The following is a 24,730-nucleotide window of genomic DNA, read 5'->3' as shown; positions in this document are numbered from 1 at the left end:
TATTCTTAAACTTAGGCTTTTGACTTTATTGGTAAAAGCTAGTTGCTTTCATTTTCAAACAGCAGCAACAAAAAAGCTGTGTTAGATGTGTATATTGTATAAGCTATTGACCCTATTGCTAATTATGTAATCATATAGCCTCTGACTACAATGTGATTCACCACTTAACTTTTTCTTAAGTGTCAGAAAATGTGATAACTCCTGAAATAACGCTTAGATGAGCAACAACTCTTGAGACTGTTGGTTCTCTGGTAATTGTAGTTTAACAGGTGCTTTTGAGATTTCTTTGCAAGGTCACAGTGCCCCCCTGTGGTACACTGTGGGCTATGGCTCAAAATACAACAGGCTAAATAAATAAATAAATAAATAAATAAATAAATAAATCACTGCACAGCAAACTGAGCATGAAATGAAATCAGATAAGCAGACATTAAATTAATCAAGAGTTTATTTAAGTACAAAACAATCCACAACGTTATTTCTGCATCAGTACAATAATTAGTGTTTATATATATAATAATAATTGTTATAATTTTCTTCAGTGTTTTTATTGTCATTTGTAAATTCAGCATTATTTTATATTATACCAAGACAAGTGCAGACGCTCAGGGGCGGTATGGAAGAGCTAAAGCGTTGGTTCCAACCAGTGCTGGAAGAAGTGTTCAGATCATTTTCTTTAATAAAAGTACTAATACCACACTGAAGATACTTCACTCCACTATTTATGCTGCATTCATGTGTAGGTTTAAGGTTGAGTTCATTTGAATTTACTTGCATTTGGATTGGTAATTTGATCTACAGCAATGCATCATATTCTCTAAGATCATCATATGTTTGTGGCATATCTTTAAAAAGTCAACTGTTCATGAAAAGGGTATGAATGATTGTAATCTGGAAAGTAATTATTAAGGTATCAGAAAAATGCAGTGGAGTAAAAAGTACAGTATTTCCCTCTGAGACGTAGTGGAGTAGAAGCGCAAAGCTGCATAAACTGCAAATATTCATGTAAAGTACAAATACCTCAAACTTGTGCTCAAGTACAGTAAGTGAGTAAATTTACTTGGTTACATTCCACTGCTGGTTCCAGCAAGATTAAAGTGCTAATGATTACTCATTACTGTTAAGAAATAAAAATCCTCATAACTCCATTTGAATATACTGTGCATATCAATCAAACAAGCATTGCTGATATCATTTACAAAGGTTTTGAAATAGAACGACTTGGCAGCATTCGAGGCTTTTAACTGAGGCCGGATCTTAGCATTTGACCATTCATTTGCTGTGACTCCTGTGTCTGACGGAGCACACCACTCCGCTCTTCGGCCTGAGCGTGAGAGTGTCCAGGATGTCAAAGGTCTGTCCCGGCTGAAGGGTGAAGTCAAACCTCTGGAGCAGCTTGGCCATCACCACCTTAGCCTCCATCTGAAAGCACCCATTGAGTTAACGCCATATGTTGTTATGTTTCGTGTGTGTGTTTGTGTTCATTCTTTTTGATTGCCACCACCCACCTGAGCAAAGTTCTGTCCCAGGCATGAGCGTGGTCCGAGGGCAAAGGGGTAGTAGCAATAATAAGGCCTTGTAAAGCAGACAAGAGAAAGCGTTCAGTACACACCATTGTCCCTCTTTCATCTGGTACGATCATTAATGACACTAAAATATGTTGCTTTGTGTAAACTGTGTGCTGCTTACTTGGGAGCATCTGGGTGAAATCTGTCTGGATCAAATCTCAGCGGGTCCTTGAAGAATTTCTCCAGTCTACCAGTCACGTAGGAGCTAAACTGAATTTCAGAACAGTTTATTGAACATTTGATGGCAGGGCATTGTTTACACTTTGTTGACTCTTTTCAATTGATTGATTTATTGAGTGTTTCTAAGTGATAGCTGCCACTGTCCTTCACGTATGGAAAGCACAAACACACTACAGAACATTTTGGGATTCTGACACACACTTCTGTTTTTATGGGAACAAGCAAAAGTGAATGACTCACCATACATGTGACTCCTCCGGGTATGTGGATGCCAGCAATGACAATGTCTTCCAGAACATCACGAGATGTGCCTGGAGCTGTGGGGTAAATCCTCAGAGTCTCTTTGAGCACCTAGTGTAGTGTTGAAAAATAAAAAGTAGATGAAACACATTTAAGCAGAATTGCAGAGAGGAGGTAAGTGAATGATCCCGGCTATGCGTTTCACCTGTAGATGGAGCCATTGCTCATATTTCAAACAACAGCATTTACAGTGCAGGCTAACTTGAGACTTTGTGAGTAAATTGCACCACGGATTCACAACGTGCTTCATTTTCTTCAAAATACATACCTGTGAGAGGTAACTCAGTTCTCCCAGATCGTCATAACTGATGTCCTGTTTCATCCCAATGACTTCATCCACCTCTTTCTTCACTCTGGGAAATAGAAACACAACTGGAGAAACTCATTGCTCAACAGCTACATTATGACACTGCTTTGCACTGTATTATTAGTTCTCACTTCTCCAGTATATCAGGATGTCTTGCGAGTTCCATGATGCAAAAAGCCAGCTGATTAGCTGTTGTTTCCTGCCCTAAAATGGTACAGATGACCAAGTGAATCAGAACATCGCCTTCAAATGGAGCAAATGTGGATCAACAACACACAACACACATTAAAGTGATCATATTCCTAATATCATATCTGCAAAGCAAAAAAATGGGCTTTAATGAACAGGTGACATAAGAACACAGGACTTTTTTATTTAGAGCATTTTACACAACGAAGCACAAACAACGCAGACTCACCCGCAATGAAAAATGTCACAAAATTGTCCAACATGAGCTCTTCATCTTCTTGAGTCATGCTTTCCTCTGGAATAATAAGAAAATACTATTGAACAAACCAATATTCTAGTCATTTAATCACAGTGCAAAAAAGTTGAACTCATTTTCTACACCTGTCTGACCTACTTCCAGACATATCTACTGTAACATTATCTGACTGTGAACTTTGCACCACCATCTATTTATGTAGAAATGTTAATAACACACCTGTTGAGATGATGACTGCACTTTATTTGTGCTTTTTGTATTATTTGTGATAGTATTCTGCACAGTTTAAAACAAGTATTTGATTCTCATCTAGACCCTTGAAAGTATTGTTTTAAACTGCCATGACCCTATTTACAACACAGGGATTTAAAACGTTCCTCCAATCTAATCTAATCTAATCTAATCTAATCTAATCTAATCTAATCTAATCTAATCTAATCTAATCTAATCTGAACTTTAGGAACCATAACCTTTGCCAGCACTTTTGATGATCTGCGTGAGGATGTCCTTGGGGACATCATCGCCGTTTCGCATGGCAGTCTTTCTCTCATTGATCCACTTTGCTCCAGTGGTGCGCAGCAGGTGGCAAGCTTCCTTCACTTCATTAATGACAGGCCAGTTCTTTGGATTGAACTGGAGATGCAAGGTTTTAGGATCTCACATGGTTTGCAATATTTTCATCATCCAAACTCCAGACCAAGTTGCAGTAATGTCATACCTGAAAAAATGTATTTCTGGTATGGTGCAACATTCCTTTAAGACATGTCTCAATGGCTTTAGGGAAAGGTGAACTCTTATTCAGCAGGTCTAAATCCACACCAAAAGCAACCTGAGAGGTATCAGGAAAACAAACATAGTTACAATCTGATTAAATTAATGGCTGTGATAAGATGGCGGTTTCATCACATTCATGGAAAAACTTGTTTGATCAAGGCTACTGCAGAGAAAGCTGCAAAACAGACTAAGGCATAGTACCTTAGCAATAACATCCATGGTCACACAGTTGACAAGGTGGAGCATGTTGGCCTCTGTTTTGGTCTCGGCGAAATCCGAAAGTTTAATCATCAGTTTCTCTGCCCTCTCATTGAAGGTGCCCATAAGACCTCTCAAATACCTGCAAATAATAGTAGTTTTAGACAGTGGACTAGCATGGTCAGGACATACCCGCAAAGCTCAAGAGAAAATCTGTAATTGGACAAAACAAAAGCAGAGCAAAGGATATTCTTTGAGATGATTAACTCACAAGCTGCTGAATGCAGGGTCCATGATCCGGCGCTGTTTATACCACTGTTCATGATCCTGGGAAGTTACCAGGCCATTTCCTAGGAACCTTAGAGACAGAAAAAGACAGAAATGGAACTTTCCAAACGGCAAAATAAGCCTGCAAATGACTTGACATCACAAAACTACAACTACTTATCATTGCTAAAGTGTTCCTAGTTCTGTTTGTCAACAATGAATGACAATGAGACTATCTGTATCTGTATCACTGGGATGTATACAGCATTAATATCTTGAATAATCTGACAGTTGGATAAAATACCTTTGACCAAACAAGCTGAAGAGTCTCTTGTAGGTTAATTTATTTTTGGGGTACTTTGGGGACATCAGAATTTCCTGAAACAGAGCCATCAAAAGAGGGAGCATTGAAAGACAAGGTGTTTTTAGAGCAAATATGACAGGACATAAGCTAACAGATTTTCATCAAACAGGACAGCAGCTGGCACTGTAGGGCCATATTTATTTTGGAAAGACCGCTTATTGCGCAAGATTTATACAACGACTGGTTTTGCAAACACTATTGTTGGGTGCTGCATTTACCTTGGTTGCCTCTGGACAGGTCACGGTGAGGAAAACATAATGCAGACTGTTTATCCTGCAAAGTGGCCCATATCGCTCTGACCTGTAAATTACATCTTAATTATAGGCTTGAATTGCAAATATACATCCATAGTTACACATGAAAACCTGGACCCACAGTGAAGGTGCATAAATCACAACCACAAGAAAAAAAAGAAAAAAAAAAGCATTTCTATACACATACACACACACACACACACACACACACACACACACACACACACGATACGTGAAGAACAACTTAACCACAAGAAAGCTGCACAAAAGAGGAAGAGACTAGGGAAACTAGTTTACTGACCTACATACAGTGTCATGGACAGCTAGTTACAGCCCGCAGCAGCCTATGAGGGCTAAACTGTACTGGTATACCGGTGTCAGCAGTGACCTTGACTACTTAACAGTGTTGCTATGGCGTTAGTTGAACATTTATACTTTTGCTTACCATTCCAGAAACTGGTCGTGTAGCAATGTGTCATTTTTCATTGCCTTCCATAGCGCGGTTGAATGTCCGAAGAGAAAACTGCGGAAGAAAAAAAAAAAAAGAACAGATAATGTAAGTAACTCACTGTTACTAAAAAACAAAAATGTCTTCGCCGACGTTAGCTAGGTGACGAAAGTAATGTTAACGTTAGCATTAACTAAACAGCGACCCACTTCAGCGTTAACTTACCTGTCCCTCGGGGGTCCAGGTATGTGGTCATATTTCGTGTGAATGTGGTGAATATACAGGCAGTAACCAAGAAACGCTATTAAAAGCAGAAAAAGCAGAAACACGAGCGCTTGAGCAGCCCAGCTCAAAATCACAGGGAAAAGGGCCATTTCGGTAAGTCAAGTCCGTGGAGTTGTATCGCGGGTTAGGTCGTCTGTGAAGTGAAAAGGTCAGCCAGTCAAGAGTCGTAGAGTTAGTACGTCAATGCCTTCGATATCCGTAATGTTGACGCAGCTACAAAAACTTATATGTAAAAGAAAATCATGGTTACAGGTTCCATAACTCAGTGGTTAGAGTAACGGTGTTATAAATCAGAGGTCGCGAGTTCGATTGTCGCAGGGGCATGCCTGTTTGTAGGCTAGATTAAATTGATATCAGCTTTATTGTCATCGTCGGAGTGCAACACAGAGACAACGAAATGCAGTTTAATATCTAATCGGAAGCGCAAATAGTCATAATATCCAAAATATAAATACATATGTTTGTAGGTTAAATGCTTTCCAAGTGCAATACAACTTATGACATTAGTAGTTTTCTCATAAGAATATTGGCAATAGTACTTTTTTTTATGGCAGTAGGATTTTTATGGCATTTACAATTTTTTTATTATCTGTACAAATGTGCATACACATAGTTGTTTTTCTATTCTGTACACCTTTTTTTTATAGTATACATACTTTTGCCAGTGGAGCAGAGTGTCCAAACTTTATTTATTATATTTTGTTTTCAGTTTATTTATTATATGTATTCTAAATATTTCTTTTGTTAATTTCCTTGTGTGTGTAATTTGATTACAAGTGTGTGTGAGAAAGAATTAAGGTGTGAAAACAGGCGTCTAGTAAAGTTTAGCTTTTTGCAAACTCAAGCCACTGAGGAAATAATAAGAAAGAAATCAAACAGTATCGCTAACATTTCCACAGTGTGTGCATGTGTGTATGTAGCAAGCCCACTTTATTTTGTTCTTGCTGTCTCTCGCTTTGTCCACCAGAGGACAGCCTGCATTGTTTATATGTTGATGTTGAGTCTGCTTTTAATGCACTTTTCAGCGTGATTTCCTCATTTTCATATATTCGCCTGTTTTGGAGCTGGTGGTTCCTTTTCTGCTTTTCTGCAGTGGTAAGATTTTATTTTGAAGACCAGTTTTTTCTATTTCCTTGCTTCCTGTATTGTACTACTAGGAAAAATAAAGGCATTTGACCACGGCATTTAAGAGCTAACGGCAAAAACGCTAAAAGTTTAAAGGCAAGGTGAAACGGCAACTAACATTTCTAAGGCTGTATGTTTTCTAGCTACCCCTGAGGAAGCACAAGGTTGGTGTGTTATGGTCTTTTACTCAACTATATGTCAATTTATATCGGAAATATGTTAATTCTGTTGACTGCTTGTTTGGTAAATTGGCGGCTTATTGCGTGGTATAACGCTGTGTTGTTGGAGAAAATGCTGTGTTTGTTTGCCATCTATTCCAGATACATGCAGAAAATTACTGTTTTGCTTTTGTTTGACAGTTCTCACGTTGGTTTAAAGGAGGTTTGTGACACAATAAACGTTAAACCATCAGTCGAGTCTTTCACCATCTTTTGGCGGGTATGCTAAAGTGTAGTTACACTATGTGTGTAGTTGTGACTACTGGTTCTTATAAATGTTTCTCACATTGCTATACATTTCCACACATTTCTACATCATGTAACCATTAAATACCACACACACACACACACACATAGATATATATACACACAGCATAATAGTGACACACACAAAAAGCAAAGTAGCTGTAGCTTTATAGGTTAATGCCAGGTCCCTGAAGCTGAACTATTATGCCTTCTTAATGAAGCAGAAGTTGGCCTACATGGCACACACCCACTGCATCTTCATCTTCCTTCCTTTCATGATAAACATGACACAGAGGTGAGTTGGAGAGCTTTCACGACTTTAAAACTAAAAAGAATCCATCCCTCACCAATCAGTTGACAAGGGAATTCCTCAATGACTGAAAATAGGACCAATATTGCCAATTGGAGCATACAACTACACATAGGTAGATGCACTTCACACTTCAGCTCATTTCTGCTTTCACTTCAGAAACTCTCTGTTGGTTTATACAATTGCTCTTGTTTCCAGGAGCAGAAGAACAGGGTAATTGTTTGAGTCAACACAGAATCTCACATAGGTTTAATAAAGAGATGCATACAGAAGTGATAGACTAAGTGATGCATGTGGACATTGTAAATCAAATATCCACTTATGTTTGCTCATGTAATAAAACACATTCTGTGGTGATAAAAGGGGCTAAAAGGCTGTGACAAAGGAAGCAGAAAAGGCACAAAATCCTATCTAGAAACAGCTATATTGTTTCTTTTATGCATCCTTCTTCAAGAACTACCATAAATTGATATATAAATATAATATATAAATATAATATATAAATATATACAGCTCTGGAAAAAAATTAAGAGACCACTGCATCTCCACATGTATGACAGCCATTCCATTCCAGTGTCTTTTGAATTCCACACCTCATTCTCATGGCCGCCTTAACCTACTGTTAGGCCCTGAACCTTGATATGCTTCTTACGGAGCCACTCCTTGGTTTTCCTGGCTGTGTGCCAGGTCGTTGTCATGTTGGATGACGCAGCCACGACCCATCTTCAACGTTCTGACTGAGGGAAGGAGGTTTTTGCCCAATATCTCACAATACACAGCCCCGTTCATCCTCTCCTTAATACAGTGCAGTCGTCCTGTTCCCTGTGCAGAAAAACACCCCCAGAGCATGATGCTTCCATCCCCATGCTTCACTGTAGGTATGGTGTTCTATGGATGATACTCCTCCTTCTTCCTCCTCCAAACACGGCGAATAGATCAAAAAGTTCTATTTTGGTCTCATCTGACCACATGACTTTCTCCCATGACTCCTCTGGATCCTCCAGATGGTCAATGGCAAACTTCAGACGGGCCTTGACATGGGCTGACTTCAGCAGGGGAACCTTCTGTGTGCTGCATGATTTTAAACTATGACGTCTTAATGTCTTGCTGATAGTAGCCTTGGAAACGGTGGTCCCAGCTCTCTTCAGGTCATTGACCAGCTCCTCCCGTGTAGTCCTGGGCTGATTCTTCACCTTCCTTAGCATCATTGATACCCCACGAGGTGAGAACTTACGTGGGGCCCCAGTCCGAGGGACATTGACAGTCATTATTAGCTTCTTCCATTTTCTGACAATTGCTCCAACAGTTGTTCTTTTCTCACCAAGCTGCTTGGCAATTGCCCCGTAGCCCTTTCCAGCTTTGTGAAGGTCTACAATTTTCTCTCTTGTGTCTTTTGACAGCTCTTTGGTTTTGCCCATGTTGGTAGTTAGACTTTTGACTGATTGTGGGGTGCACAGGTGCCTTTATGAAAGCTAACGACCTCAAACAGGTGCTACTAAATTAGAATCATGAGCAGAGTGGAGTTGGACTATTTAAAAGCAGCATAGCAGGTCTTTGCGGGTCAGAAATCTGTCTGATAAGCGAGTGATCAAATACTTATTTGACACAGTAATATACAAATAAATTGTTAAAAAAAATCATACAATGTGATTTCTGGATTTTTTTTTTTTTTTTAGATTCTGTCTCTAACAGTGGAAATGCACCTATGATGAAAATTTTAGACCCTTCCATGATTTCTAAGTAGGAGAACTTGCAAAATCACAGGGTGATCAAATACTTATTGACCTCACTGTAAGTGTACGGTTACTGACTCTGTCATGCTGCATGCTGGATGGGAGTCAACGAAATACACTCCTATTGATGGTGAGTAACATAGCCATTCTCTGTTTACACACTCGCTGTTACTCAGTTTGCGGCTGAAATACGTTTTTGGAAAAAAAACGTCTCTGTTGTTTATATGTGCGCTCTGCCGCAGACATATCAGCGCTTTTATTTTGACAAGCCGTTGGTCCCATTTTTGCCCAGTAAGCGCGTACTTTGGGCCGGTCAAAGTCATTTCCCCAGAGGCCCGGGTCACTGCTAAAAGCACCGTTGAACTCGTCGCCCGTTTTTTTGGCCGACATCTTCCACCTGGCTCTCTATCAAAGTCATGAAGCCTGAACAGATTGACAAATAGGGGGGCGGGGTTGGGCATGGTGGCAACGGGTTAATTTAGATGAATCAGCAGTCTCAAATTTGCACGTAATATGATTGACAGGAAAACTGACAAGTTACATAACAATTAGACTTTTTATGCTAATTTGTCCCAAAAATGATAGGCCCCTAAACCCCGTGGGCCCCTGGGCTACAGCCCAGGTAAGCCCGTACATTAAGGCAGCCTTGCTCATTCTGCTTAATGAGGTTCTCATTCGGTGATCACCTGAACCAAATCTTATTTAATGAGGAAAAGTATAAAAACCATTGCTGTGGTCATCACTATCCTCTTGGAATAGGACGAGCTGGATGGCAAAAACAGTGCTAGCAGCACTTCAAAAGTAATTGGAATCAAAAAAATCTATTGCACATGCCAAAAGACTTGAAAAGAAAAGTTTTGAGTGAGAAAAAGAAGGGTTCAATTCTGGCTTTACTGGCAGAGGGATACGACGGCAGTTCATAAGAACAATGTCAAGCAGCAGACCCTGGGAACAACAAAGCTACAGACCAGCAGAGGGTGAAAACGACTCTCCACTGACTGGGATGACCATCAACTCATTTGAATGTCACTCAGCAATTGTAGGATGACATTAAGTGACCTACAGAAAGAATGGCAAATGGCAGCTGGGGTGAAGTGCAAGGTGAGAATGGTTCAGGCACCTAGGGTGATTAGGGTGATAGGATCCAGCAGTGATTGGATGGATTGAAATTGGGTACAGATATGTTCCCTTCAGCATGAGCTGTACCATCAAAACTAAAGACATTCCCAGCAGCATCAGTTGTACTTTGTGTTTCCTAATTAGAAAATGTTAACATGCTAACACACTCAACTACAATGGTGACCATGCTCATTTTAGCATTTATTCCTGCCTCATGAATGGAGGCTGCATTTTGAGATTTGTCTTGTTGTTCATCTCAGAACAGGGCTTCTCATCAACAACACCTCATGTTCCTGCCAGCCTACAAAAGTAAACAGATCTGCAACCACCAAGCACTGGCACCAGGCCTGGGCCACCAGTGCTATAATTAAAAGAAAGAATCACACCACACGCATATTCACCATCTACGTGCAAGTTGAAGCGTGCTGAACAGTTTAAGATGGCAGCGCATGCATAATGCAAGGCTCAGCGTCTCACTGTCATACTGGATTCCAGCCTGTTCACTCATTACAGCTTTGTGAACACTTCCTACAACAGACAGAAACTTTTGGATTTAAGATTTTGATGCACAAGCAGTGTGTTCAACAAATTTCAGCTCCCCCAAAAGATCGCCAGGACAGCGAGGCCGACCGACTCAGCTACAGACATTTCTGAGGCTTACAAAGCTGCCCCCATCCCCCACGTGGGACAGTCTGATCACCTCTCTTTGTTCCCACTCCCCAAGTACACACCACTCATCAGATGTGTGAAGCCATCAGCAAGGACTGCTGAAGTATGGCTAGAGGGAGCAAACACCACACCAACCTGCAATGCTTCCCTCCCGGACGAGTTCGACAAGTTCTACACTCACTTTGACTGTGGACAACACACCACCAGCCACCAAAACTACTCCCCACCCAGATGAACAGCCCCTCACGCTCTGCACTTACGACGTGCATTCTGCATGCAGCAGGATGAACGTCCGTAAGGCTGCTGGCCCTGATGGCATACCCGGCCATGTGCTTAAAGCCTTTGCAGAGCAGCTGGCTGGGGTCTTCACTGACATCTTCGACCTGTCACTGGCCGAGGCAACAGTCTCCATGTGCCTCAAGACCACCACCATTATGCCGGTGTCGAAGCACTCACCTGCAGTGGGCTGTAATGACTCTCACCTCGTCGCACTCACCCCCATCATCACCAAGTGCGTCAAGAGGCTGGTATTGGCCCACCTCAAATGCTGTCTTTCCCCCACACTGGACCCCCATCAGTTTGATGACCAAACCAAACAGGTCGATGGAGGATGCCATCTCCACGGCACTGCACTCCACCCTGATGCATCTGGACAGCAACACCTACAGCATTCAACACAGTCATCCCCTCCAAGCTGGTCAACAAATTCAGTGACCTCAGCATCAGAACCTCCCTCTGCAACTAGACCCTAGACTTCCTGACCAACAGACCCCAGTCTGTTAAGTTAGATAACCACAACTCCACCACCCTGACCCTGAACACCGGCATCTGACAAGGCTGTGTGCTGAGCCCTCTGACCCATAACACCAAGAAGACCAAGGAGCTCATCATGGACTACAGGAAAACTAAAGACTACAGTCACACCCCAATTCACATCGACGGACTACTGCACCATTGAGAGTATCCTGACCAAGTGCATCTCAGTATGGTACAGTAGCTGCACAGCCTCTGAGCAGAAGGACCTGCAACGTGTGGTGAAAACAGCCCAGTACATTACCAATGCCCAGCTAACTGCCATCGAGGACCTCCAGCGCAAGCAGTGTCTGAGAAGGACACACAGCATCAGTTGAGATGGGTCCCACCCCATCCATGGACTGTTTTCCCCCTTACCATTTGGTAGGAGGCTCAGGAGCCTTTGTTCCCACTCCCGTTCCTGTCCCCCAGCAGCACTTACTACCTGTTGCACATGTCACTTGTATTCACTCCATTTTTAAATGCATCCGCCCTGGAACTCTTGCTCCATTCAATATTTTAGATAACATCTTTTCGCCACAGATTTTTGAAACCTCCCCTCTTTTTTTATGTTCCTTTCTCCTCTCTCTTCTGTTTTCCCTCTCTGCTTTCTCCTCTGTCTACACATCTGAGGTTATTTATCTGCTATTCTGCTGCAGCAATGTGGTCAACATGTGTCTGGCTTCCCTCCATGCATCACTCACCTATAGTCAACTTAGGAATCACTGAAGGACCACAGTAGACCTAAAAAGTTCCTTATCCTTCATTCCACAGTGGATGCTCACCACATGGATGGATAGATGGATTTCCAAGTATCTCCTTGGTTGTGCACATGAACATTTACGTGGACGTGTACGTCCTCTATTAATTGTGTCCCAAATTTGACCTAAAGCTCTATTTTGAATGTATAAGCAGGCTTTTTTTCTCTTCTCTCTTAGGTCAGTGAGAGCAGTCAGTGGAGGATAGACATCATGACCTACAGGAGTTAGAGTATCTAAGAGGAGTACTTGGAAGCCTATGGATTTCCATAACCCCGACCTTTGAACTTTTCATCTCATGTTATTTAATCCTGTGGAAAGAGTATAACCTCAGTCAATATGAGGGAGTAATTGTTACGGTTTTTACCAAGGCTTTTAACAGGACCCAATGATGCAGACCAGAGAGAGAAGGCAGGTAAAGAACACAAATTTATTAATAAAGAAAAGCGCACTCAAAAGGAGTGGAATAAACAACGAACAACGAAAAGCGCTCTCTAACAGAGTGGAGATAACAAAGGGAGCTCCATTTGACGGGTCTGAGGCAAGGCACACATGGAAGTGGCAGACAGGCAACTGAAACAAAGGAAACACACCTTTAGTGGTGGCTCAAAGAAAACACATTAGCACGCTCACAATAGCTAGAGAGAGAAAGTACTCACAATACAGAATCACGAACAGGTCTGGGGGGTATTCCAGGTAGGAGGTTCAACAAACTGAGTTTATCTCTGAACTCTGAGTATCTGGTTCCAGAACAGCTGATCTGAATTAGTTCAATCAACCCTGAGTATGTTAACCTTGAGTTGCGCGTGTGCACAACCACTATAAAAATTATTATAGTTATTATTACCCGGATGGAGTTGGAGGTCTTATTGCAGGCCTATGCGGGATAGGAGCACATATTTCGGCCACTTGGCTTCTACATTCGTAATGATGTAAGCTGCATCACATCTGATCTTCACAGTGCAGAGAATGACATGTGTTACAGTGTATTGTTATGTATACATTTTCATGTACATAATTTTTAAGATGGTAGGTCATAAATCTGGACATTGATGCTCTGAAAGGATTTTCTTTTCACATAGTGCCCTTCGTTTTCTGCGGGAGCTGTAACAGGAATTTGTGTCCCATCTATGCATCCTATCACATTTGGAAGCCCTGCAAAATGACAGCTAATTAAGCTACTGAACCCACTGTGAGGTCGCAGCAGAATGTATATCAGAATTTAAAATAAAAGAATATATGATTTTTACATCAGTCACCAGTCACATTAGTAACAGGCGTTTGAGTGCGAGGATCACTTTCCTCACAGCTCTACACACTGTTGCCTTTCCGAAGTGCTCTGCATCCTCAATATTGTACAAAAAACTACCGCTTGAAAGAAGAAAAACGTAGCGCTATGTGTAAAATTTGCTGTGATGTGAGCGCACGCCTGTGGTGTGTGAGGTTGGTGATGTATGGCCGGAGAATGTTATCCAGATAAATTATACCGTTTGATGAAAAGCGGTAGCGTTCGAACAGATATTCCTCTGGAAATGACGGGACATCTAAACTCGGCCGGAAGATTCTCTCGCGACGTAAAGCGTTTCAAATCAGTTGGGCTTCGATATCAATCGGATTGGGAATGAACGGGTAATCCATGTCTACCAGCTTTCTTCATGTGGGAGGAGACAGGTAGAAACTCAGGGTTTCTTAAAGTAAACCTGCCAGCGAGCAGGTTATGTTCACAGAGTCTGTTACCATGGTGACTGACTCAGAGTTTCAGTTACCTCTCTTTCTGGAACGGAAAACTCAGAGTTTCCTCATCTCAGGGTTCACTTACTCTGAGTTTTCACATAACCCGCTTTCTGGAATACCCCCCTGGAAGGATCTCGGGAGGAAGGAGACTGGAACAATCCGGCAACAGCTAGGAGAGAGCTCTCTACTGTGCCTGACGAGCCTGATGAGCAACCGGTGTGCCAGGTAGGCGGAGCTGGCCAGGTGCAGGACACACCCAGCTGCACAGGCAGGGGAAAAACAGACAGACAAAAACACACTGGGAAAAGGGAAAAGGACACACAAGGGTGAGACAAACTGCCAAGTCCTAACAGTAATAGATCAACCGAGATGCCACAATGGAGATGGATGACACTGACTATATCTACATGCTCAAAATATTCTGGTTTTGTTGCTTCAGATACCCCACTGAAGGACCACAGCCTCCTGCTTTCAGCCCCCTTCTTCAAAAGGTCAGAGTTGTACACATCCAAAAGCCTGTTGATACCCAAGTCTTTTATAATAAGTAGGCACATTTCTCCTTCTGACCAGAAATGGTGGCTTTTCTTTAGTGCATCTAAAGGTGATTATAAGAGGTCGTGTGTTGCATTACTGAGGGATTGTCGTAAAAACCCCAACTACTGTAATACACATATTCTCAATGTGCCGTATGCATGTTCAAAGAATGCTCCTAAAATCTGAATAATATCAACATATCCCACATGTCTTTATAGGTAAATGCAACAGTTCAAATAAGGCCTATTTCAGATTAGGCTCTCCAAACAGATTGTGTTGTTTACACCCAAAGGGTAAAAGAAAATTGAAAAGAGAGCGAAGCAGAGAGAGAAATGGCTCCAGAGAAGAGAAGAGGAAGAGTTCCCAATCACTGTGGCACCTCAGGCACCTCATATATTAGCGCACACACACACACACACACACACACACACACACACACACACACACACACACACACACACACACACACACACACACACACACACACACACACACATAGAAAGGCCAGGCGTTAATCACCCCAGTTAAAGCACGCAATTTTATGACTTCTCAGTCAGTTCATTAGGACTAATTTGAACCTAATTTGAGCCTATGTGGGCAGGTTTACAGGGTGACTCAACAGAGTGACTAAACATAGCTTTCTATGTTTATGGCTCCTTAAGAACAGCAGAACAAGCATCCGCCTTTAATGTGGAACAACATATTCATCAAGTTCAAATGAACGTATTGTGCTGAAGCTCTCCTGCAGACGTTGAGAAGTCTGGACATGGAAGTCACCCTTAAACACAGTGGTGCTCAGTGCGACCCCTACTGTCCTTTCTCTTTGATTTCTTCAGAACACAAGCCTTCAGTCTCCTCACACACTCTGTCCAAGCAAACATGCACATATACACACACACACACAACCAAGGGAAGCAAAGTGGTGGTGGTGGGGTGGGAGGGGTTGTCAGCGTCTCAACGCACATGAAATTCAATTAAGCAGACAGTAGGATGTCTCCAAAAACCCAACCTCCTTTGAGCTCAATATGCCCTCCTACAGTCCCCCAATTCTCCACCCCCAGGCTTCAAGCCGACCCCTTACTGCCATTCTGCCTCTCCCCCAAAACCACCGAGACCTATTAAGGGCCCTTTGCTGGGTCCCTCTTTCATACTTTCCTCAACAAGCCTCTTGCTCAAACAACAGGTCGCTGTTACTCTTTGCACACCGAGCGCAATCATCATCTTCTCTCTTCTTCCCTAGTCTGTGTGTGTCTGGCAACCGGACAAATGCTGTTCATTTAGCACTTGAGCGGCAGTCCTCGAGCTTGTCTCCTAAATGCCCAGGGGAGCCACTGGCATTTGGACAGCATTAAATAAAGTCACTCTGCAGACCTCACACCACGGCCAGATCTGACCTCGCAACATGGTCACTCTGCTCGGATTTCAAAGCAGCCAATTGAGTAAATCTGTGCTGCTGAAGAGTATTCTTCCTAGTCAGGCCTGTGGAAGCTGGTGTTGAGTGCAGGCAAATTACATTTTCTATCCAAGCAGGTTTTTTAAATGTTTTCACTGCGATGAGTGATGAAACACTTGTTTTATCCCACTGCTTCTGGCTACAGTCATCCAACTTGTGTAATAGTAGATTAGGATCAATGTAGTGCTGCTTTGTTGTTGTTTTTATCGATTCCTATCTTGGGTTATTTCACCACACCATGTCAATAACAGTTCTGTTTCTTTACGCATGGTGTTGTTTGCAATTATGTAAAAGCCAGAAAGATTTGTGATGCTCAGCTGGACGAGATAGCATCTCATTACCAATGCACTGCTTTTAACACTGAAGTAACAAACCTTCTGTCAAGTGAAACGAGACATTCCCATGCTCGCTGTCTCGTGTGTGTGTTTTAATCTTTCACAGCAGTTTTGATCAGCATATGTTGTCAGTGCAATCACACGCACATGGTAAACACATCCTGACTGTACTGACATCAGGAGAAGGAAAACAGATGTAAGAGACCAGTGGCATACCTGTCTTTTGAGAGCATAACTTTTAGTCATCCTTTCCATCTCATGTGAGCAACTTTTGGACAATTCTCCAGTGTTTAATGTGAGAAAATGTGGTTTATTTTGGAGCTTATCTCTGGCCTGATTGGTTGGTCTCTACAGTGCGCGTCTTCACGTGTTAGGTCTGCATGCAGATTACAGCAGCCGAGTGTGCTGCAATCTGTTCTCTGTGTCCACAGGTGGAGGGCTGTGTGTGTGTGTGTGTGTGTGTGTGTGTGTGTGCACTCACCATCACCATTAAGTCCATTGGGGATGCTCCTGTGATGGTGGTGCTGACAGGTCATGTCATCCATGGACCTCGTCATAGTGAGGCCCATCTTACTGTTCTCTGAGGTGGGCTTGTGTATGTGGTTGGGATTGTGGTGATCAGGGCTCCCAGCACTACCTGTGCTGGATGTGCTACTCCCATCTCCGACATCCCTGACCGTGTCGGTGCCACCGTTCAAGTTGGCTAAACTGGACTGACTGTCTATCAAACTCCTGGACCCCGCTCCGTTCCTCTCCTCATCCAGCATGAGGATGATCTCTTTCAGCTCAGAGTTCTCCCTTGACACGGTGTCCTGGTTGGCCTCCAGCTCCTTCAGGTTCATCATGTAGGTGCCCACCTCCTTCCACATGGCACTGGCAGTGTAGCGGCCGAAGCACTGCCACTCCCGGGACAGCTTCTTGCCCTTCTGTCGGTCATCGACCAGGAAGCAGCACAGCTCCCGGAGCTCATGGTTGTCATCCTGCAGCTTCTGATTGATCTCCTTCAGGCTCCGGATTTCGTGCAGGTGCACCTGCAGCCGCCGGTTGATGTCTGTCATCATGTTGCCATGCTCGATCATCAAGTTCATCTTCTCGCTGTCAACCCCCTTTAATCTCCGGAGCAGCTCGTCTTTGCTGCACCGTAGCAGCTCCTTGTCCGTCAGTTGGCTCAGATCATCCTTCGGCCCCTCGGACGGATTTTTAGCCATGACTGTCTTGGCTGTGAGTCTCAGTTCATTGAAATGGCGGCTTGAAATTAACTCTCAAAACTCATGCAACCAAGTCTCATTTGCGGAATTGTGTTCAAACGCATTGTTGGGGGAAGTGAAAGTATCGCTCTGCTCTCCTCTTCAAGGATGATGAAAAGGATGAAAAGAAAAATATGAATGTGATGCTATGGCAACCCGAGCATGAACTGAATGCCCTCACTAATCTTTTAAAAGTAAAAATCCTCCATGAAACCTGGAAACATTCTCGCATTCCGCCAATAACCATGACAGTGATTTTCGACCAGCTCCTGGACCCCCGTGCCGCGTCCCATTGCAGTGTGCGGCGTCTCCGCCGGACACTACTCCATTCAAATGAGGGTGAACTGAAAAAAATAAAATAGAAACTAAAACAATAACGTTAGCTAGATCGCAATTTGGGCTGAAATGTTAAAATTAGCGTAAACACGACACCTCTGTAAGTGCACTTTTTTTACCTGGCGGCGCTCTCCATCAACAGCGCTCCTCGGATAAGCCTCTTTAACGAGCTGCAGCATCGGTGGACGGACGACTCCAGACTACCAGACCTTCTCAGGCAGCCAGCTCGGAATTAGCATCAGATCCCCTCCTACTCCTCCTCTTTCCCCTCCCCCTACTTGTCCAAGCACTTGGGTTTGAAATCATTCAAGAGGATTTCGGCCAAGACGGCCAATCAAGACGTAGGAGAGGAGTGGGCAGCAGGTAGATGAAAAAGTGCACTGAAGCCTCACAAGGCTCAGACTCGGCCCTCTTAAAGGGACAGTAAGACGCGTTCAGGGTGTGTCCTCAACACATCAATCAAGTGGAAAAACAGCATCAGACTGCGAGATTAGTGCTTAGAATGCCTGTTTTTACACATCTCATAATATCATAGATTAGCATTATATTAACAAGCATGCATACATTTAAGGCGTTTCCATTGTTTCTTTTAATATTCTTAAACTTTGGCTTTTGACTTTATTGGTAAAAGCTAGTTACTTTCATTTTCAAACAACAACAAAAGCTGTGTTAGCTGTGTATATTGTATAAGCTATTGACCCTATTGCTAATTATGTAATCATATAGCCTCTGACTACAATGTGATTCACCACTTAACTTTTTCTTAAGTGTCAGAAAATGTGACAACAAACTCCTGAAATGAAGCTTAGATGAGCAGCAACTTTTGAGACTGTTGCTTCTCTGGTAACTGTAGTTTAACAGGTGCTTTTGAGATTTCTTTGCAAGGTCACAGCGCCCCCCTGTGGTGGGCTACACTGTGGGCTATGGCTCAAAATACAACAGGCAAAAAAAAAACACTGCACAGCAAACTGAGCATGAAATGAAATCAAATTATCAGACATTAAACTAATCAAGAGTTTATTTGAGCATGAAACAATCCACAACAAGTTATTTCTGCATTAGTACAATAATGTATAATAATTTTCTTCAGTGTTTCTATTTTCATTTGTAAGTTCAGTATTTTTTTAAATTGACGCTGAAGGCACAAGAAGTGCAGACGCTCAGGGCTGGTATGGAAGAGCTAAAGCGTTGGTTCCAAACAGTGTTGGAAGAAGTATTCAGATCATTTTCTTAACTAAGGCTACGTTTACACGGAAATGATCTGAGCGGAAAACGCTCAGATCGCAGAAACGCATTCTCACTTTTTATTCCACGTTTAGAGAAGCCTTTTTTGGGGGGGGGGGGGGGGGGGGGGAATCTGCATGCATACGGTGATGCAAAAGTGTGTGGAAACAGAGAATGTAAGGGATGGGCTCTGGCAGATTGAAGCACATTTTTGTGCTTTTACCCTTTAGATGGGAACGCAACGGTGGAGTGTTTTTAAGATTACGACTCTGGAGGGGGGTTTCACTTTTTTGCGTTTTTAAGCCCCAAAAACATCTTAATGAAAGGCACATCCGATAAAACATTTTAGCGTTTTCACCCGCGAATGTTGTCATGTAAATGGGGCCATAGGCCCGTTCATATCTTTTGGGGTAAATGTAGCCAAAAGTACTAATACCACACTCCAATATTTATGCTGCATTCATGTTTAGGTTTAAGGTTGAGTTCATTTGAATTTACTTGCATTCGGATTGGTAGTTTGATCTACAGCAATGCATCATATTCTCTAAGATCATCATAAGTTTGTGGCATATCTCTAAAAAGTCAACTGTTCATGATCTCAGAAAAATAGAATTTTCCTCTTTGTGACAATGCATTCCCCCACTAAATCCAAGACAATTTTTCAAGAGTTTATTTTAAGAAGTAGGACAATTTCCTCAAACCGTAAAGGAACACTGAACCCTTCAGATTCTCAGTAAAGTTGGAGATACATGGTTTCCACTGGACAGGAAGGGCATGAATGATTGTAATCTGAAAAGCAGCTATTAACAGTATTTTCCTCTGAGACGTAGTGGAGTAGAAGCACAAAGCTGCATAAACTGTAAATATTCATGTAAAGTACAAATACCTCAAATTTGTGCTCAAGTACAGTAATTGAGTAAATGTACTTGGTTACATTCCACTGCTGGTTCCAGCAAGTGCTAATGATACTGTAACCCACCCAGGTTTCCCATACCCTCATTACTGTTAGGAAATAAAAATGCTCGTAACTCCATCTGAATATACTGTGCACATCAATCAAACAAGCATTGCTGATATCATTTACAAAGGTTTTGAAATAGAACGACTTGGCAGCATTAGAGGCTTTTAACTGAGGCCGGATCTTAGAGTTGTATTACGATTATGGCAGCATTTGACCATTCATTTGCTGTGACTCCTGTGTCTGACGGAGCACACCACTCCGCTCTTCGGCCTGAGAGTGCCAGTGTCCAGGATGTCAAAGGTCTGTCCCGGCTGAAGGGTGAAGTCAAACCTCTGGAGCAGCTTGGCCATCACCACCTTAGCCTCCATCTGAAAGCACCCATTGAGTTAACGCCATATGTTGTTATGTTTCGTGTGTGTTTGTGTTCATTCTTTTTGATTGCCACCACCCACCTGAGCAAAGTTCTGTCCCAGGCATGAGCGTGGTCCGAGGGCAAAGGGGTAGTAGCAATAATAAGGCCTTGTAAAGCAGACAAGAGAAAGCGTTCAGTACACACCATTGTCCCTCTTTCATCTTGTACAGTCATTAATGACATTAAAACATGTTGTTATGTGTAAACTGTATACTGCTTACTTGGGAGCATCTGGGTGAAATCTGTCTGGATCAAATTTCAGCGGGTCCTTGAAGAATTTCTCCATTCTACCAGCCACGTAGGAGCTTAACTGAATATCAGAACAGTTCATTGAACATCTGATGGCAAGGAATTTATTCAAAAAACACTTCCTGTTTTGTTGACTCTTTTTAAGTGATAGCTGCCACTGTCCTTTATGTTAGATTAGATTAGATTGAACTTTATTGATCCCTTTGGGAGGACCCCTCAGGGAAATTGGAGAAACTATAGGTCCCTGGGTGGTCTCGAACCACCAACCTTTCAGTTAACAGCCATGTATGGAAAGCACAAACACACTAGAAAATATTTTGGGATTCTGACACACACTTCTGTTTTTATGGGAACAAGCAAAAGTGAATGACTCACCATACATGTGACTCCTCCGGGTATGTGGATGCCAGCAATGACAATGTCTTCCAGAACATCACGAGATGTGCCTGGAGCTGTGGGGTAAATCCTCAGAGTCTCTTTGAGCACCTAGTGTAGTGTTGAAAAATAAAAAGTAGATGAAACACATTTAGAATTGCAAAGAGGAGGTAAGTGAATGATCCCAGCTATGCGTTTCACCTGTAGATGGAGCCATTGCTCATATTTCAAACAACAGCATTTACAGTGCAGGCTAACTTGAGACTTTGTGAGTAAATTGCACAACGGATTCACAACGTGCTTCATTTTCTTCAAAATACATACCTGTGAGAGGTAACTCAGTTCTCCCAGATCGTCATAACTGATGTCCTGTTTCATCCCAATGACTTCATCCACCTCTTTCTTCACTCTGGGAAATAGAAACACAACTGGAGAAACTCATTGCTCAACAGCTACATTATGACACTGCTTTGCACTGTATTATTAGTTCTCACTTCTCCAGTATATCAGGATGTCTTGCGAGTTCCATGATGCAAAAAGCCAGCTGATTAGCTGTTGTTTCCTGCCCTAAAATGGTACAGATGACCAAGTGAATCAGAACATCGCCTTCAAACGGAGCAAATGTGGATCAACAACACACAACACACATTAAAGTGATCATATTCCTAATATCATATCTGCAAAGCAAAAAAATGGGTTTTAATGAACAGGTGACATAAGAACAACACAGGACTTTTTTATTTAGAGCATTTTACACAACGAAGCACAAACAACGCAGACTCACCCGCAATGAAAAATGTCACAAAATTGTCCAATATGAGCTCTTCATCTTCTTGAGTCATGCTTTCCTCTGGAATAATAAGAAAATACTATTGAACAAACCAATATTCTAGTCATTTAATCACAGTGCAAAAAAGTTGAACTAATTTTCTACACCTGTCTGACCTACTTCCAGACATATCTACTGTAACATTATCTGACTGTGAACTTTGCACCACCATCTATTTATGTAAAAATGTTAATGACACACCTGTTGAGATGATAATTGCACGTTATTTGTGCTTCTTGTATTATTTGTGATAGTATAGTATATTTAAAAAAAAGTATTTGATTCTCATCTAGACCCTTGAAAGTATTTAAACTGCCATGACCCTATTTACAACACAGGGATTTAAAACGTTCCTCTAATCTAATCTGAACTTTAGGAACCATAACCTTTGCCAGCACTTTTGATGATCTGCGTGAGGATGTCCTTGGGGACATCATCGCCGTTTCGCATGGCAGTCTTTCTCTCATTGATCCACTTTGCTCCAGTGGTGCGCAGCAGGTGGCAAGCTTCCTTCACTTCATTAATGACAGGCCAGTTCTTTGGATTGAACTGGAGATGCAAGGTTTTAGGATCTCACATGGTTTGCAATATTTTCATCATCCAAACTCCAGACCAAGTTGCAGTAATGTCATACCTGAAAAAATATATCTCTGAGATAGGATACCATCCCTTTAAGACATGTCTCAATGGCTTTAGGGAAAGGTGAACTCTTATTCAGCAAGTCTAAATCCACGCCAAAAGCAACCTGAGAGGTATCAGGAAAACAAACATAGTTACAATCTGATTAAATTAAAGGCTGTGAGAAGATGGCGGTTTCATCACATTCACGGAAAAACTTGTTTGATCAAGGCTACTGCAGAGGAAGCTGCAAAACAGACTAAGGCATAGTACCTTAGCAATAACATCCATGGTCACACAGTTGACTAGGTGAAGCATGTTGGCCTCTGTTTTGGTCTCGGCGAAATCCGAAAGTTTAATCATCAGTTTCTCTGCCCTCTCATTGAAGGTGCCCATAAGACCTCTCAAATACCTGCAAATAATAGTAGTTTTAGACAGTGGACTAGCATGGTCAGGACATACCTGCAAAGCTCAAGAGAAATTCTGTAAATGGACAAAACAAAAACAGAGCAAAGGATATTCTTTGAGATGATTAACTCACAAGCTGCTGAATGCAGGGTCCATGATCCGGCGCTGTTTATACCACTGTTCATGATCCTGGGAAGTTACCAGGCCATTTCCTAGGAACCTTAGAGACAGAAAAAGACAGAAATGGAACTTTCCAAACAGCAAAATAAGGCTGCAAATGACTTGACATCACAAAACTACAACTACTTATCATTGCTAAAGTGTTCCTAGTTCTGTTTGTCAACAATGAATGACAATGAGACTATCTGTATCTGTATCACTGGGATGTATACAGCATGAATAGCTTGAATAATCTAACAGTCAGATCAAATACCTTTGACCAAACAAGCTGAAGAGTCTCTTGTAGACGAATTTATCTTTGGGATACTTTGGGGACATCAGAATTTCCTGAAACAGAGCCATCAAAAGAGGGAGCATTGGAAGACAAGGTGTTTTTAGAGCAAATATGACAGGACATAAGCTTTCATACAAATTTTCATCAAACAGGACAGCGGCTGGCACTGTAGGGCCATATTTATTTTGGAAAGAGTTCCATGAAAAGTAGGTCTATCTGTCTTCTTGTTCCCTTTTTCACCGTTTATTGCGCAATATTTATGCAACGACTGGTTTTGTAAATACTATTGTTGGGTGTGGTGTTTACCTTGGTTGCCTCTGGACACGTCACAGCGAGGAAAACATAATGCAGACTATTTATCCTGCAAACAGGCCCATATTTCTCTGACCTGTAAATTACATCTTAATTATAGGACTGAATAGCAAATATACATCCATAGTTACACATAAAAACCTGGACCCAAAGTGAAGGTGCACATATCACAACCACAGAAAAAAAAAGCATTTCTATACATACACACACACACGTTATGTGAAGATGAATAGTCACAGAAAAAAAAAACAACTTAAACATAAGACAGCTGCACAAAAGAGGAAAAGACTATCGAAACTAGTTAACTGACCTGCATGCAGTATCACAGACAGCTCGTTACAGCCTGAGGGCAAGAGTTAGCTGGACTGCTTAACAGTGTAGCTATGGCGTTAGTTCGTTAGTTGAACATTTATACTTTTGCTTACCATTCCAGAAACTGGTCGTGTAGATTTCCGTCATTTTTCATTACCTTTAAAAACGTTGGTGAATGTCCGAAGAGAAAACTGTGGAAGAAAAAAAAAATGGTACAGATAATGGCAGTAACATGCTGTAACTAAAAAACAAAAATGTCTTCGCCGACGTTAGCTAGGAGACGAAAGTAATGTTAACGTTAGCATTAACTAAACAGCGACCCACTTTACCCAGTTAACTTACTTGTCCCTCGGTGGTCCAGGTATGTGGTCATATTTCGTGTGAATGTGGTGAATATACAGGCAGTAACCAAGAAACGCTATTAAAAGCAGAAAAAGCAGAACCATGAGCGCTTGAGCAGCCCAGCTCAAAATCAAAAGAAAAACGGCCATTTCGGTAAGTCAAGTCAAGTCCGTGGAGTTGTGTCGCGGGTTAGCTCGACTGTGAAGTGAAAAGATCAGCCAGCCAAGAGTTATTC

General features: G+C 42.1%; 2 protein-coding genes across 3 annotated transcripts; both read right to left on the bottom strand.

Moving 5' to 3' along the window:
- Positions 1 to 728: 728 nt before the first annotated feature.
- Positions 729 to 24,730, bottom strand: LOC139347860 (cholesterol 24-hydroxylase-like). 2 transcript variants are annotated; one of them, XR_011603353.1, is made up of 16 exons: positions 24,496 to 24,730; positions 24,267 to 24,344; positions 23,836 to 23,917; positions 23,509 to 23,582; positions 23,209 to 23,295; positions 22,941 to 23,079; positions 22,684 to 22,794; positions 22,436 to 22,598; positions 22,005 to 22,070; positions 21,715 to 21,787; positions 21,545 to 21,629; positions 21,221 to 21,331; positions 20,818 to 20,906; positions 20,637 to 20,703; positions 20,199 to 20,552; positions 729 to 1,117 (listed from the first exon to the last, which is right to left on the bottom strand). XR_011603353.1 is itself a non-coding variant. In XM_070987690.1 (15 exons), the coding sequence occupies exons 1-15, from the start codon at positions 24,642 to 24,644 to the stop codon at positions 20,403 to 20,405; spliced, it is 1,524 nt and encodes a 507-aa protein (XP_070843791.1). In that variant the 5' UTR covers positions 24,645 to 24,730; the 3' UTR covers positions 18,632 to 20,402. The 2 variants fall into 2 exon arrangements, 1 of the variants encoding a protein (XP_070843791.1); XM_070987690.1 differs by lacking the exon at positions 729 to 1,117 and having other exon boundaries at positions 18,632 to 20,552.
- LOC139347859 (cholesterol 24-hydroxylase-like) lies at positions 1,117 to 5,499 on the bottom strand. Its single transcript, XM_070987689.1, has 15 exons — positions 5,331 to 5,499; positions 5,103 to 5,180; positions 4,622 to 4,703; positions 4,344 to 4,417; positions 4,044 to 4,130; positions 3,776 to 3,914; positions 3,519 to 3,629; positions 3,271 to 3,433; positions 2,774 to 2,839; positions 2,487 to 2,559; positions 2,317 to 2,401; positions 1,989 to 2,099; positions 1,690 to 1,778; positions 1,509 to 1,575; positions 1,117 to 1,422 (listed from the first exon to the last, which is right to left on the bottom strand). The coding sequence occupies exons 1-15, from the start codon at positions 5,477 to 5,479 to the stop codon at positions 1,273 to 1,275; spliced, it is 1,524 nt and encodes a 507-aa protein (XP_070843790.1). The 5' UTR covers positions 5,480 to 5,499; the 3' UTR covers positions 1,117 to 1,272.

The sequence above is a fragment of the Chaetodon trifascialis genome, chromosome 19 (genome assembly GCF_039877785.1).
Source record: "Chaetodon trifascialis isolate fChaTrf1 chromosome 19, fChaTrf1.hap1, whole genome shotgun sequence".
NCBI classification, from domain to species: domain Eukaryota; kingdom Metazoa; phylum Chordata; class Actinopteri; order Chaetodontiformes; family Chaetodontidae; genus Chaetodon; species Chaetodon trifascialis.
Note: the sequence above shows the minus strand (reverse complement) of the source record. Positions and strands in the feature narration are given on the sequence as shown.

Bases quoted from the DNA above. Each gene is read 5' to 3' on its own strand.
- LOC139347859 (XM_070987689.1), bottom strand. From the start codon at position 5,479: ATGGCCCTTTTCCCTGTGATTTTGAGCTGGGCTGCTCAAGCGCTCGTG. The intron at 5,181-5,330 runs GTAAGTTAACGC...TTTCTTCCGCAG, and splicing joins CCTGGACCCCCGAGGGACAG to TTTTCTCTTCGGACATTCAA. The intron at 1,576-1,689 runs GTAAGCAGCACA...CTGCTTTACAAG, and splicing joins TTTCACCCAGATGCTCCCAA to GCCTTATTATTGCTACTACC.
- LOC139347860 (XM_070987690.1), bottom strand. From the start codon at position 24,644: ATGGCCGTTTTTCTTTTGATTTTGAGCTGGGCTGCTCAAGCGCTCATG. The intron at 22,071-22,435 runs GTTATGGTTCCT...TTATTATTCCAG, and splicing joins CATCAAAAGTGCTGGCAAAG to AGGAAAGCATGACTCAAGAA. The intron at 20,907-21,220 runs GTGAGTCATTCA...TCTGATATTCAG, and splicing joins CCGGAGGAGTCACATGTATG to TTAAGCTCCTACGTGGCTGG.